General features: G+C 33.6%; 1 protein-coding gene across 1 annotated transcript; it reads left to right on the forward strand.

Moving 5' to 3' along the window:
• Positions 1-12,389, forward strand: LOC133188545 (protein disulfide-isomerase A4-like). The gene is made up of 11 exons (XM_061324016.1): positions 1-97; positions 1,936-2,080; positions 2,470-2,592; positions 3,634-3,716; positions 4,742-4,880; positions 5,650-5,855; positions 7,203-7,358; positions 7,948-8,096; positions 8,542-8,701; positions 9,357-9,593; positions 10,178-12,389. The coding sequence occupies exons 1-11, from the start codon at positions 13-15 to the stop codon at positions 10,585-10,587; spliced, it is 1,893 nt and encodes a 630-aa protein (XP_061180000.1). The 5' UTR covers positions 1-12; the 3' UTR covers positions 10,588-12,389.
• The last annotated feature ends 4,373 nt before the right edge of the window (positions 12,390-16,762 follow it).

The raw sequence follows: 16,762 nt of genomic DNA on the forward strand, positions 1-16,762 counted from the left end.
AAACAAGTCGGCATGTTTAGTGTGAAGTTTCTGTGGCTCTTGACAGTTGCAGCTTTGTTAATGGTTGGTTATGTGAGATCAGATGGAGACGAAAAAGGTAAATGGAATTATGCCAGGGTTGCATATTTTGTTGAGCAAGCTCCTCGAGTCATTGCGAATTTCCTCGACACAAGAAATGTGTGCAACAATCTGAAGGAAAAGAAACTCTGTGGACGCGTAGAATGCTTTGTTTATGGCAATAGAAGGCAGCTTAATTAAAATAAATTAAAGCTAAAAATTTGAAAATGTAACAGGTAATGTCTTATAGCATTCATAACAGCTTCGTAACGGGTCCAGTCTGAGGACTGTTTCACCTACGTTGCTATAAGCTTTAATCTACATAGTAGGTAGAAATAGTCTTTTGACTCAACCTGTATATATTAGCCCGTTTGGGTCATAATATCTCAAGTTGAATATAAGTTTACAGTGCCAAAATTTAAAAAAAAAAAAAAAAGAAATACTTGGGTTCACAATTAAATTGTGAAATCCTCTGAAAGATTCTTAAAAACTTGCTTGCCAAAATTTATTGCATTCAGTGTATATAATTTTAAGCATAATAGTTTTTATCATTTTGCACACTGTAAATTTAAAAGCTAAAGCAAAAACAATGCAAAGTACCAGAGCTCTAAAAGCACTGCCCGGGCAAAAAGAAAATTCAGAATGTCTGCACATTGATTCAATGGAATTTTTTTGTTTTGCCCAGTAAACTCAGTACCCATAATCCTCCTATGGCACCCAAACAAATTCTCGTGATAAGCAAACAAAGGTTTATAAATAAGGAATAAACTATTAATCCTTGATTTAACGGATATTGCAGATAAATGGGAGTAGATTTAATGTTCTTTGTTAAAAAATTGCACATTTCAGAATTCGTTATGAAAATATGCAACTAACATATGACGTCGTGACGTCACAGTCTAAACCTTTCAAATGCCCCATGTGGTTTGAAGAGGTGGATCCAAGTTACACATGTAAAAGTGTCAGTGAATAGGTACAGGCTATCCATTAATACATACTGCGCTCGCCCCAATGGTCATACCATCAACATATTTTTGTAGTTTGGACACTATAAACCTTAATATAAGCTATTATATCTCACTGGGGCGAGTGATCCCTACCAGCTAAAAGCAATATTTTAATAGCATAACCAAGATAAATTAAGAGGTAACTCTGTAAATTTATAAGGTTTGTACTAAACTGTAAGATGTTAGGGTCTTTCAGTTGCTCATATTACTATAAATGTATTTATGTTGGTGGTAATCATATTTAAATGCTTTTCACACTGCTTCATGTCCAGTAATTCATATGCATGCTACATTTGTAAAACAATTTAATACATGTCCAGCATTTCCAGTGTAAGAAATGCCAATCCGCCCGCATACCAGAGATATAAATACAGTCAAATCTCGTTATCTCGAACTCGAAAGGACCGAGAAAATATTTCGAGATAACCAAGGATTCGAGATATCCAGAGTAAATTAAATAAGGAATAAGCAGTTGGGACTTCAAAATGACTTAGACATATCCATGGTATTCAAGATATCCGTGTTCGAGATACCGAAGTTCAACTGTAGTCATTATCTTCTATAAAAACATATTTACTGTGAAGTTGGACGGAATAAGATAAAATCAGTGTGCCAGGTGAGCTGATACGGAGTGAAATTTGAACATCCTCTCTGGATTTTATATGTCTTGGGGGCATGTTTTCCATTTTTTTCCCTCATTTATCTTGCAAGGTTCTGGTCCCTGCAGAGGAATGACTTTTTCATGCCAACCAATTTTGTGATTTCTCACAACTCACAAAAGCTCATGTAGGATAGTCAAACAAGAGGACAAGTTAGTTTTTTTTTGTTATTTAATAGATTGTCTTTGCTAAGAGTCTGTCCTTTTTTACAGCTGAGGATTCAGAGGGGGACACACCAGAAGGGGACACGCCAGAGGAGGGGAAAGAGGAACCTGATGTCTTAGTCCTGACCAAAGAAAACTTTGATGAGACGATTGACAAGCATGATAACATCATGGTTGAGTTCTATGCCCCTTGGTAAATACACTCTGATTGCTCAAATGCTTTCTAGTATTGTTAATCTTTCTTGACAGTTTTGTTATTAATAACTGCATGCAGCTCTGAAAGTTACAAAGAATTATACAGTAAAACATGTTTATAACGAAGTGCCAGGGATGGATGTTTTCGCTTTGTTATACTGTAAGCGTAATTCATTATATCCGTATATAGTTTACAATATATATTGAAGTCACGGGGGAATGAAAATCACTTCGCTGTAAGCGTTAATTCATTATAAGCATGTTTGATATAAGCGTGTTTTACTGTATCGGTTAGTTTCTGCTGGATCGACTCACAGCTTTCAACTTTATAAAATCAACATCTGAATTCAAATTCAATCATTCATGTTTTTTTTTCTTTGTATAAAGGTGTGGTCATTGTAAAACCCTGGAACCAGAATATGCTAAGGCGGCAAAAGTCCTTAAGATGTGGGACCCACCAGTTCCTCTGGCCAAAGTGGATGCCACAGTAGAGACAGAGCTTGCCTCAAGGTCAGTCAATGATATAATGTCTGAGTTGTTGCATAGATGTCTGTCAATCCCATGTAGAAACTTTTATGCTGTTTTATGACCAGCAGATCTATGCATACTGCATACTTTTCTTGTACAAAGGGTGATTAATAACAGAAATAGTACTTTATGATAGGCATGCATGTATCCTCTTTACCTTTGAATAGTTACATTAAAGGTTTTGCATTAAGGACATACGCAATGTACCTTACCTACTGATAATTTTTCAAGATATTCTTAATTTAAAATTAAAGTACCATCAGATGTTCATAGACAAAAAATCGGCATGCATTACCAGGGGTTTTGAAAAAATATCAATTGATGAAAATTCTTGTATAATTCAAAGAAAAATATACAAAAATTACTAACATATATGTTAGATGTTTTTTTCATCCAATTTTGTTTTCGAAGTGTCCAGCACCATATATGGACATTAAAAGAGTAACACACAGGTCCTTCAAGTACTGGAACTCTTCAATTCCAGGAAAAAAGACAGTAGAGTTCAGACTACCTTGCGTATGTCCTTAAATTGTGTTCAGAATAAAATTGTTGTGATTTCCGTATATTTCAAACTAAAGAAACTGAGACTATTTGACTGATTTTATTTCCTCATTCCTTCTTTCAATTCATTAAGAATGTCAATAAAATTGCTTATTTTTAAAAGTGCTACAAATATGTCACATGCCGTGGCCACTGACAAGAAAATGGTTTTCCAGCATACATGTTCTTAAAAGCTGTTATGCTACAGTTTGGTATAAAGCACCAGTAAAGATCTAGATAGATATAGTCTTAAGTCTCATTTCTTCAGAAGCTTGTGCTGTCTGGATAAACAAAGCATCCGAATTACTGAAACAGACTGTATATGAACCGTAGATATAAATGTTAATTCGATTTCCCACAAATTTTGTCCGAAAGGTGAAGCATCAGGATTGTTGACCTCTGGTCTATTGAGGTTCCATTGTAAATGTATTAAGAGAGAGAGGAAACTTAATGATCTTAAATATGTTGCTTTTTTTTACTCAGATTCGAGGTCAGCGGATACCCAACTATAAAGTTCTTCAAGAAAGGTGTTCCTTATGATTTTGATGATGGCAGAAATATGGAGGGTGAGTGCTTATATTTGAATCTTTACTTTCCTTTATGGAAGTTTCTTTAATATTAAAACATACACAATAGACAGGGTTCTTGCCTCAGAAAAGGTCTACCTCATCTAACAAATGTACAATTCCCAAGTATACTTAACACAGTTTTTATTTCCTCATGCATTTAAAGAAATATGAGTCAAGTGCACTACTTGTATAAGTACATGAATTATGATGTGATGTATTAGTGTTAAAAATGTTTTCTTTGTAAAATCTGTCACCATTATTCCAAATTGCTCTTGATTTGCAGAAATACAAGAGACTATTTCAGTGTTTCAATGCAAATGAAAAAAAGTACTGTACCACACATTAGACCTTTTAGATAATATCACTTACATGTGAGCTGTGTTTTAAATGTTTTAAAAAGGTGAACTTAAAAAAAAACCCAGCTACATGTCTTCCATTAGGGCTTTTATGATATATATGTACATCAGAAAGAACAGCCAGTGATATACCGTAATAGTGTCTAAGTATACAGCCCATGATACACATCTTTGCCTGTTTAGGCTTATTACTTATGAACTGATAAAAACATGTCTGTTAGATGCTTAGGACATGATTCACCACTCAATTTATTGCTGATATGGTACACATCACATTGCATTGCTTGATATGATACACATCTAAATATAACTCATGATTTAAGATATATCATGATATCATAGGTCGATCTGCACAACGCATTTTTGAATAGGATGTAAGAGGTACCTTGATAGTGTAGGACTAATACCTTAAGATTTAAAATACTTGAATTGTATTATTATCTTGTATGTTTTAAGATATATTGTGTTGTAGGTCTATACATTTTGATACTACCAATAGATGTATCATATTGTATGTTTGATACATTATGAATTAGGAATATTGTGATATTGTTTGTTTGATAGGATGTGATGTAGGACATATCATGATATTGTTTATCTAATATCTTATGATTAAAGACATATGATATCGTAGTTTATGACGTCATATGTATCGTGATATTGTAGGTCTGATACGTTACGTTAAGGACAGGGCGTCCCCAGACTGGAAACCTCCTCCTGATGCTGTGGTGACCCTGACTAAGGACACATTCAAGGACTTTATCAATAACAATGAGCTGAGTTTAGTGGAGTTTTATGCTCCTTGGTAAGTTTTCAATGTTCAGAGGTTATAGAAAGGCAAAGAAATCTTTGTACGACATTGTATAAGATTGCAAAATTTACTAATCAGATACAATGCTAATAATGTTTATTAAAACTGCAAGTTTATATTTCTTGTGCAAAGGTCAATACATGTAGTACATGTACTAGAATGCCAATTAAATTCTTTTGTCCAAATTTCAAATATACATGTATATTTCTTTACATGTATGTATATCATAACGTCATGCAATTTGTACATTTTTTTGTCATATATGATTATAACATGTGCATGTCATAAAACTGATCAATACATTCAATATTATTAATTATAAAACTTATAGGGAAGTGCCAGGGACAGACAATTTCCATTCATTATAAATGCAACTAATTATATCTATTAAGTTAATAATATTTTTTTTGTTTAATTTTCAAACTACACAGTATGAAAATCACTGCTGTAAGTGTGAAATCATTTAGCTCTAACCGTGTTTTACTGTATACTGTAGAATCAAATTAATTTGTGGAGCTCTATGTTTGTGGGCATTTATTGCCAAGCAAAATTTTACTTGTTTGTAGGGAAGTAATTTTGTGGGTTACTTACACTGTATTTATATGGTAGATTCAATGAATCAATATGTTTACAAAATAAAAAGTTATACGGTTGAAAAATCATGGGTAAGGGTGACCCCATGAAATCCATGAACATTGGTTCACCATGAAAAATGATGATTCGATCGACAGTATATTTTTGGTTCTAATTTTATCTTGTTTAGGTGTGGACACTGTAAGGCCCTGGCCCCAGCATATGAGAAAGCAGCCAAACAACTCAGCATACAGACTGATCCTATCCCCCTCGCTAAGGTGGACGCTACGGTGGAAACTGAGCTGGCCTCGGAGTATGAGGTCTCGGGGTACCCCACTTTGTTCCTTTTTAGGAAGGGGAAAAAGTATGAATATAATGGACCCAGGGATGAAAATGGTAAATATATGTATCCTGGTTTTATTTCAGAAAATAAGAGATCTGTAATGATATTAATTCGCAGCTAGGTTAAGGACTCCCATATATACGTCAGCCTATGCAGAGGTTCGGTAAAGGTATTATGACGTCACGTTAAAACAATACAAATGAATCTCGATGAATAAATACAATATGTTCTTTTTAAAACACACTAAATACTTTCGTTTATCATAAATATTATAAAGATAAATGGATGTGCAGCTTATCTTGCCATAATAGCACTTAGCGTAGGTAGAATGAAAGCCAGCTTGATCTCGCTGTACTTATTTAGATGACGTCATTTCTTAGTTTGACACGCAGTTTCTCTGTACTTGAGGCGTGGATCAAGCTTTTATCGTAGCTTGTAAAAATAAAAATAAATACGAAACACGCGTATTCGGACCAAAAGAGAGACATATTCTGAAATATATTAATCCACATTTCATCTTTAAACTAAATTGATAATGTGTAGACTTTATATAAAGTCACAGGGAGCAAATTTGTGCAGTAACGTGCTAGAATGACAGGTCCAGCCCCTCGAAAATATCAAAAGTTCAACGATATCCGCTTCACTATAAATTCTGATTTTTTAAACGCTTGTAGCTATTATTCCTACTATTCTGAAAAGTGCTGGGAGCTGGTTGTGCATTGTTGATTTATTCCGTAATGTACCATTATTCCAATGCGAATTACATTTTTGACTGGAGTTTATAGAAAGACGGCTAAATTTTAAACGATTCCCGAGCATGAGGAAGTTGCTCCCAGCACTTTTCGTGTTAAGGAATTTGTCTTAAAGAAAACAGAATAAATTTTATAGCCGAAAAATGACCGTATATCGTTGAACTTTTACGATCTTTAAAGTAGTGCATATATGTTCTAATTTTAAAACTGTCACGTGACAAACAGCTGATGTAAGCGATGTCACTTTGACCGCACTCAGCAGAGACCCGATATATACAAGTGCAAACACCACAAATCACATTTATCAAAACTAATGCTGTTTAAAAAAATATTAAAATTGTATTCATTTTCCCTGAATATATTACGGCGTATATTTCATAGGCGTCCTTAACCTAGCTGCGTTTTTCAAGAAGACTTCAGCATGAAAAAAAGCACTTTAGCAAGTGTTAAGGACCACAGTCCATAACATTATTATACACACTAGAACTTATTACTTCATATTTTCTTTCTATAACAAAAATTCACCAAATTATATTGCCAGAATTTTTTTTGTGTGAGTTGAGATCTGCAAGTCAAACTGAATAGGTATTTTTTGAAGACCTTTTCAGGAATGAAATTAATTTAAACACTTTGTGTTTGTCATTCTAGGTATTGTGAACTACTTGATAAAACAACAAGGGGAGGCATCCAAACTAAAGTTAAGTGTGAAAGATGTTAAGTCATCCATGAAGCCAAGCGAGATCTTTGTTATGGGGTTCTTTGACAACCTAAACGATCCTAAACTCCGGATATATATGGACGCAGGTAAGAAGGTTTAATTGGTTAAAAAGAGTTATCTTTCTTGCAATTTGAGGATGACTTTTCAACACTGTAGTCATGAGGACCTCACCAACCTGTGGCTGTCGGGCAGGTTTGATCAACAGTGGCCAGATAGCTCAGTTGGTAGAGCCCCTGACTAGTGATTCAGGGGGCCTGGTTTTGAATCCCTGTCTGATATTTCACATTTTCTCCTTTCCTGTTACATTTGGGAGTTCCACTTCTGGTTATACATTTCTAATGTTGTGAGGCCCCCAAATAAAATATGCATACAAACTTATTTTTATATAGAGCACTGAAATCGATGTTTCTACTTGGAAATTCTGCATTTCTGTGTGGTTTATTCAAGGATTAAAGGTCTATAAACTTGAGATTTTTCATATGACAATACAGTTGTATATCATGAAGAATTTCATCCCCATTTGATATAACATACATGTTATTTTATGCTGAACCAAATAAATCACAATTGTCTTGTTAAGGTGATTTTAATCAATTTTGTCAATTGAAGTGTATTTTGACATTGAAACCCACTGTCGAAGGAGTAGGCTGCAGTGCTGTAATTTTCTGTTTTCAGCCAACACCATGAGGGAGGAGTTTAATTTTGGTCACACCCTTGACCCAGCTATTGCAGATGCCTTCAAGACTAACCCAGGAACTGTCCTTGTATTCAACCCGGAGAGATTTTACACCAAATATGAACCCAAGTGGCACATCATGAAACTGGTCAGTGATGTTTGAATGTGTTTGATGAAAAGGTGATGGACCTTAGTTGAGGGGGATTGTAATTTATTGATACATTTATCTGCCATTTTAGATATATAAATGAGTTTTTAACAGTTTGGATTGTGATCGATTATTAAGTCTGCTGACTTTTTTTTACAACTGTGGAAATCATTTTAATTTGTGGACATGGTAGATTCAGTGAATCAATATTTGTAAAAACTTTGTGAGGATTTAAATTCGTGGGTAAGGGTGAGCCAAGAAATCACAAACATTGGACCTCCACGAAACAATGATGATGATTCCACAGTAGTTGCAAAATTCATAAACAAATTTAATTTTAACAGACTGTTAACCTAAGTAATGACTATTAAATATCTATAAGATTAAGTAGAACATTTTGCTTGGTTCTAAGACTTGTTGATATGTTTTGATTGGTTAATTAAAGGATGATGTTGAGGATGAAGGAGACATTGTGGAGTTTGTACGAAAGAGAGAAGTGCCATTAGTGGGTCAGTACACAGCTAACAACATCAAACAATACCAGAAGTACCGCCCTCTCTGCTTTGTCTTCTACACTGTGGACTGGAGCTTTGATCACAGAGAGGGTAAGTTGTTTTGATCCTGATAGTCAGAATGATCAGGCAGCAGATACACTGCTGTTAGGGTATTTACAAGTATTACTATTACTATTGAAACTTGTCTAATCCAGATTTTGTGTAATCTGAGAGCTTGTATATTACAATGAAAACTTTTAGTCTCTTTGGCTTAATTCAGTTGGTTTAAAATGTCTAATCCAAAATTTTGTCCAAACTGTCCAATTCTTATGGAACCAGTGGTATCCTGATTAGACAATTTTGACTGTATATTAAATGGATTTGAAGCACAGAAGCACAGAAAACTTTATATCTCAGTCTGAGTGACTGTATGTAGGGACGTTGTTGCCCCTTACTTCTTCCAGTCATTAGTGGGTGAAATCAACAGAGAAAGATTTTAGAGTTGTCTCTCTTTTGACACAGTTGTGTGTGGTCAAATTGAAAACGGGTGAAATTGTTGGCAAGAGTTAGCCTGTGCACAGTATTCTGAACAACCTTACCTCACCAAGGAAAAAAAATCAAAATACCAAAATTGGAAGTAAAAGTGAATTTAAGTGTTAATTTAACTTGAGGAGTTTATGCTACAGAAATAAAAATTATTTTGCCATATCTACATGTTTGAAGAAAAAGGTTAACATAGAAAGTAATGGGAAATATGATTTTACAGCAACCCAACTTTGGAGGAACAAAGTCGCTAAAATTGCCAACAACCACAAGGAAGTGAAGTTTGCCATTGCTGACGAGGACGAACACAGCCACTTGATAGCAGAGTTTGGATTGGAGGATTCTGGGGAGGAAATCAACATTGCTTGTTATGGCCCCGATGGAAAGAAGTACCCCATGGAACCAATGGAAGAATGGGAAGATGATGAGGTGGAGGAATTCATCACTAAAATGAAGAAAGGTAGAGTGGAAGTCCATAATGGGGGATGTAGATTTGGAGAGGGGGAGGCATGAAAATGTTGTTATTTTGGTTTTCATTTTTACATCGAGTATTTACAAGGGTCACTCAATTTTTTAAAAAAGTTTTTCAAAAAACAAACATCAAAAAATTAGGTAGAGATTTGTTAATTTTAAAAATGATATACTGTACAAGTTGAATTTTATCAAGATGCAAATTTAGTGATTCCTCCCCAAACTTCTGTGTATTATTTTAGCGAGAAGTAATTTTAGTGATTTGACAATATTTTGCAAGATAGCCTTACGTCCTTAGTGCTGAATAAATTGTTAGCGATATGCAATTTTAGCGATCTCAATATCCTCTCTAATAATGCCAAAATTGAATTTTTGCTAAAAATTATGCTTATATGATATATTGAATACACAGGAAACTTCCAATGGAATCGCCAGTCACCACTTTATTCTGATTACAAATTTCAACCTTGAACTCTTGGATATCTAAAAGTTTTCTGACACTCCTATTGTTTTCAGGATATTAATCAGTCTATCCTTTATTATGAATTAAATGCCTGATTTTTCCAATTTTAGGAAAACTGACACCACATTTAAAGTCGCAACCTGTCCCAAAACGCAACGATGGACCAGTAAAAACAGTTGTTGCTAAATCCTTTGACAAAATCGTGAAAGATAAATCTAAAGATGTCTTGATTGAGCTGTACGCTCCATGGTGCGGACACTGCAAGCAGTTAGAACCAATTTATAAAGACCTTGCCACCAAAGTCAAAAAGGAGAAAAATATCGTCATAGCCAAAATGGATGCCACTGCTAATGACGTGCCCGAGCTATATAAAGCAGAGGGATTCCCCACTATTTATTTTGCTCCATCTAATAATAAAGACGCTCCTCTAAAATATAGCGGGGGTAGAACAGTAGACGATTTTATGAAATATCTTAAAGAACATGCTACTGTGGCTTTTAAAGGGAAGGACGAGTTATAACACTTGTTCCTGGAATAGCATAAAAAATGAAAATCTCTCATAGTTTAATGAAGCATATTGTCCAAGTACAGATTTGTTTCTTAAGGTTGTTCATTTGAAAAAAGGATTTTTTTTCTTTTTTTCAAAATTTCTTTTGTCATAAATTTTGGCATGATATGAAATACAGTGAAACCTGTCTAATTTGACAAGCAATGGGAGAAAATTTTTGTATCGGAATAGATAGGGTGACAGATTACACAGTGTAATAAACTCGGAAAAAAAAAAATTAAATGGGTATGAAAATAAAGGTCGGAATTCACTGTGAAACAGATTGCACAGGTTTCAGATTAGACAGGTTTTCACTGTACATGTACTCTTCTGTACTCAATTATTATTTTTCATATAACGGGATAAAAACATTTTCCTCAAGCAAATCTGTACTTGGAGGATACCTCATCAAAAATTCATGTTTATTTTTATACTGTATGTGAGGTTGACAATGTATACAATCACAGTGTAAATGTTTCATAATTTATAAAATATTTCATCATCTCACTTGATTACTAGTAATATGAAATCTTTGAAGGTAAAAAAATAAACACTTGACATATACTAATCTAATAGTAATGTACATTTTGCATCAAGTGAATGTTTTAAACCATGGAAGTGAGAGACACATACATAGATCTGTTAACTCAAATGAACAGGGAATATTATAAATTATCATTTAACTCCTGTTGTTAACGTATTTCCTTTCAAAAAAAATATGCCAATTTGTTTTTTCTCCTCTAGAAACCTTGTTATAATGAAGAGAATGATGGTTTTGCATGCTTTAATTTTTTTTTGTCTGTAAACAGGAAAATCGAAACGAATGCTTCATTTTATAGAAGAAACTTAAAATGTTACATTATTTACTGTACTTAATGGTAATGGTAATAATCTACTTAGGTGTACTAGAATTCATATTTCAATCGACTTCACTATGTTACTGTAAGGTTAATATAAGATGTACTTGATATAAGTTATTTCTGGCATATATTCATAGCTGTTGTAGACTGGGTACAAATACCAAAATCATTTTGTTTATATAATTATTTTCTTTATTAGGAGATATATAGACCAAAGTTCATGCATGTACAGCATTTTTTTTCAATGAGGTATTGTCATTTTCATGTGTTAATCACACATTTTTTATGAGGGTTTGTATGAAGTTGATTTAAAATACTAATAGTTTTTGTGTAGGCATTGAGGTGTAATTTATTGTATATTTCAAACCAGAATGATCGTGTTTCTAGAATATTTTATAGGTTTCCTTTGTTAGCTGTACATTTTTCACATGGAAATATGTTAACTCTTATAAAAACATTTTAAGATGTGGTCTCAAAAATGATTGGTAAGCTTTGATTTTCTTTTACATGCACCTGCTTTTATTTCTAGTAATTTTTGATGCAAGATCTTTTTTTTTTTTGTATTAATCCTTGTTTAAAATTTCTTATTCAGTTTACATGGACGCCTTATTACTTAATGCAAAGTGATGGGAATTTCAGTGAAGATGGGGTGTAAAAATGAATACTGTAGATTCCTAAATATACACGAGGAATTAATTATCGCGTAATTACGCGAGAAGCACCACTCGCGAAATAAAATTACTCGCTTTTATTTTTATGGTGCTTTAATGTATGTAAAATCTCCAGATAAATCACCCATTCGCGAATTATTGCTCTCGCGATTTGACGCCATTGGGTCATTTCGCGATATTAAGTACTCGCGTAAAATAAGGAATCTACAGTAACAGAATGGCAAATAAATGGATGTAAAACAAATTACTGTAGTTTTGTGAAAACTTGAGTTAAGTGAATCATGTTCATATCTTATGAGGAAAAATGTCAACTTAAAACTCAGTGCCCTAAAACTAAACGCCCTAAATATTGATCAAGAACACGAATATTCCGTTGTCAAATGTAGTTTAAAGCAAAGACCTAACAATTGGTATGAAACGTCACCTAAAGAACGACCGAATGATAGACTATATTTGTTAACAAGGTCATTATAAAGATCATAGAATTGCAAAAATGAATTGCACGAAATGCAAACCTTAAATGAGGTTGTTGAAATCCCAGTAACATCCCCTTTTCTTTCAGTAGCCTTCCTCTGTTTAAAAATTGATCGTTGCAGAGAACAGTCTTGGGTATCGATGAATTTGGGAGCCGTAAACTCCATATGCAGGTGATATCGGAATATTACCACATAAAGAAACGTTGACGATGGAAGACCTAAAGTCATCTAGTTTGTCATGCAATTTAGTTGTAACTTGAACATTTCCCAAATTCTGTAGTCGTTGTAATGACATTGTTTTTCAGATACAACCTGTTGTTTTGTCGGATGCTGAATGACGTTTTGAATACAAACTGTTAGGCCAATATTTTCTGGGACAATTTTTCTAGAGATTTCTCCGTTTACTTTTGCCTTTCATTAAACAAGCCTGAATGTCATTCATTCAAGAGTACTTTTTGCAGCTTGGTTGATATTAGTCCTGTGGTTCAAATTGTGAAAAATTAGAAGATGGATAAACGAAAGAAGGACAAACTGCGATTTGAAAGCTTAAGCCTTCAGCTCACGTGAGCTAAAAATATGCAACATTATGGTCCATGTCTCTTTTGCACGTTGACACCTATATTTTGCTTTTACAGTAAAATTACTGAAAACCAGGTGGCATTTTTAGAACACAATAAAATACTGATACACGTATAAGGCTAATTGTTAAGACCATTGAGGGCCAAGTAACCCTTGTGTACAAAATACCTGAACAATCATTTACTTCTTTGCACATTACCATTATCTACTCCACTGCATGGGAATATGCCGAAAAAGATAAAGAGATACTTCTGCCTTACTTCATTATTACTGCACAAGAAAACCTAATTTTCTGATAATATGTACATTGTATATATGAAAAATGTGTTATCTTTTTTAGGAAGTATATGACTCTGTATTTGAAACCATTAACCTTGCTCTATATATGTCAAGAAAGAAGTTTTTTATTTCAAAGACTTTAATTATTTGACATATTAATCTCTGTTCTATAATGTACGAGGGTTGTCCAAACTTCGTACTTCATATTGAATACATTGTAAATATGTAGTAGAAGAATAATTTATGAAAAAAGACATAAAAAAGTATTTTTTGACCCGGGATGTATTGGGGGGGGGGGGGGGGTCCTGTCCACAAGTACCTGTGATCTGCTCATAACATTTTCGAGTAATTCAACATATCGAGTTTGTATTCTCATTCTTTTAGTCCATTGGTTAAGACATAAACATCATTTTAAAACTACATGTACACACTGTAGTTGTAATTGTAACGCAGGCCGTTATACATGTAGATGTTCCCCAAACACTCCTCCATTTCCATTTTGTATCTCTTTCTCTATAAGCTCCATTAAAGAAGGCAAAGTATTTGTATTATAGACTTTAACAACTTATTTTTCAAATTGTTTTTTTTTTTTGGGGGGGGGGATGGGGGATGATAATGCACATATAGCAAAATAAGCATAAGTCAATCAGATAAGTACACAAGCTTTCACGTGATTTTGAAAATTCCCATGTAGGTCATCCATAGTAAAAATAAAGATCAACATTTTAGATTTCTAAGAATTTCACTGAAAATGTAGAAAATTACAGCAAGTTGAACATTAACAAATCAGAAATTATCAATAGATACATGTATGAATATAAAAGAAAACATTTTTAATAATTCATCTTCTAAAGAAACACTGGACCAGGAAGTGCAAATTAAAGTTTGTTCAAATCACGTCCCCGGGCCACAATAGGCAATCAAAATTTTACATACACATGTACGAATACCTTAGAAAATATCTTTAAATATCTTCTTCTCAAGAACTCTGTGCCAGAATTGTTTAAACTTATTATAAGTGAAAGGTTTATTACACAGTGTACATGTAAATTTTGTTCAAATCATGACTCTCGGGGATAGGGTGGTGCCAGAATGGGTCAGAAAAGTTAACACAGGAATACGAGGGGTGATCAAAAAGTTCGCGAGCTATCTATATTTACTAAACCACAATTCAGATCAGGATGAAATTTGGCACACATATAGTCATACATATGCTGTATAAATAGCAAATGTTATGTAATGTTTTGCTCCATGTTTGTGACGTCACAAAGTGAAAATGACGTCAATATGTAGGTGACTTGTGACAAAAATGGTTGATTCAGTCATACTCGAGCAACGAACGGCTGTAAAGTTTAACGTATATCTTGGAAATTCCTTTGCAGTAGCATATGATAATTTGTACAAGGTTTATGAAGACAAACGACTTGCCAGTAGTTTAATCATTAATTGGATTGATTGTTTTTGTGAAGAAAGGGAGGTGGTTAAAAATGACGTTTGTTCTGTTGCCCATTGAAAGCAAGCTGGGAAAGAGATGTGTCCGTAGTTGAGCAATTTGTTATGAAAGATCGCCAAGTAACATTTAGAAAAATAGTTGTATATCTTCACAATAGTATAATTATTAAATTCCTAAAATTTCGTTTACTTTCGAATTTAAACATATCAGATATGATAAATAGAAGGCGCCCATACTTAATCCACATTGGAGAAACGACGCTCCCGAGACAGAGGACTCGGATTGTGATGGTCACCATTCTCATTCTGGGAAAGGATATCTTTATCCACCCATCCTATTGCCGAGATTTTGCCATCTCTGACAAATGGACTGTTCTTGTTATAAAAAAACAACTTGCATGGTAATAAATATAAGACTTGGAAAAAGCTTTCAGCTTCAGTGAACAAACCGCTACGGAGCCTGTCACTTGATCGCCTGGATCACGTGATTCGTGCATTGCACAGAACGGTGACAGATGTGCATTAAAATCGGAGAGGACTACTTTAAAAAATAATGAACACTGAAACCTAATTTTATGTCTTTTATAGAAGTAATTCAATTAATTCGCAAACCTTTTGATCACCCCTCGTATATAGGAAAAAATCTTTAAAACTCGTTTTCTAAAGAAAAACAAAGACATGAATAATTATATTTATATGTAAGCATCCTTACTGTAGATTCGAATTTGGTCAAATCATGATCCCGGGTTAGGGACTGACTACAATACGCAAATCAAATTTTTACAAAGAAATTTATATGGAAAAAAAAATCTTTAAAAAATTATTTCTTCTCAAGAACCACCAGGACAGAGGAGTTGAAAATAATCGAAAGCTTCATTATACAGTGTAGATTTTAGTTTGTTCAAATCATAACCCCCGGGGGTAGGATGGGGTCCACGGTGTATGATCAAAGTTTTACATAGGAATGTAAAGGGAAACAATCTGCTAATGATGAACAATATGATCATACATATTTATGGATTCACTCAAAGAATATTTTCTCCTTCATCTCATTTTTTACGCCAATTACCCCAGCGACAAAAATTGCACATTTTATTGAGTTAGAGTTTTTCAATCTGTGGACAAATTTGAGAAAAAATAATCAATGTAACGTTCTTCTTCCTCATTTCAAAATATTTTTTGTATCATTTTGTATCACTCTATGCCCTCTTCACCATATGTAAAGACAAGAAAATTAAACAAAAATGACTTTTTATGAAGCACACAAAATAAACTTATATTCCTTAAGCAATATTTAGCACCTCTGACATAAAGTGCATGTGACATTAAATGATACTGAATGCACGCCTAGTAACTAATTGATACTAAAATTGAAAATAAGAAGGCAAAGATTCGTATTGGTTGCCAGTAAATAATTATAAAATCAAAATATCATATGTGTTTGTCACTCAAGGACTGGCTAGGTTATATTAGAAATGCAGTATATGGTTCTATTTATGTCTCAATTGATTAATGCCCTTTGAATTGCTAGTCTCTTGCAGACTTTATATATATGTACATGTTTCAATCTGCTTTTTTTGTAGGAAGTAATCTAATTTACTTGAAAAGGTAAAAAAAAATTGCTCTTCTTGGGTTAATTAAAAAGTGCGTAAAGACAAACTGACTTCATTACGAGTTAGAAATTAAAGAAATGCATCTTAAACCTGTCGTTTTCAATTGATTATACATTTCACAACACATGTCCCTAGACAATGTAAAAAAAGAACTTTCAAAATAATTTAGAAGCAGATACATTCAATACAATTTATGCCCAAAATTGATAAAATCTGCA

Source organism: Saccostrea echinata, unplaced genomic scaffold (genome assembly GCF_033153115.1).
Source record: "Saccostrea echinata isolate AGI-Se365-2 ecotype Australia unplaced genomic scaffold, CSIRO_AGI_Sech_v1 ptg000016l, whole genome shotgun sequence".
Classification (NCBI taxonomy): Eukaryota; Metazoa; Mollusca; class Bivalvia; order Ostreida; family Ostreidae; genus Saccostrea; species Saccostrea echinata.

What these genes read in the sequence shown, in the direction of transcription:
- LOC133188545 (XM_061324016.1), top strand. Translation starts at nt 13, where the DNA reads ATGTTTAGTGTGAAGTTTCTGTGGCTCTTGACAGTTGCAGCTTTGTTA. An exon ending in GTGGAGTTTTATGCTCCTTG is followed by an intron (nt 4,881 to 5,649) that starts GTAAGTTTTCAA and finishes TATCTTGTTTAG; the next exon opens with GTGTGGACACTGTAAGGCCC. An exon ending in GAGCTTTGATCACAGAGAGG is followed by an intron (nt 8,702 to 9,356) that starts GTAAGTTGTTTT and finishes ATGATTTTACAG; the next exon opens with CAACCCAACTTTGGAGGAAC.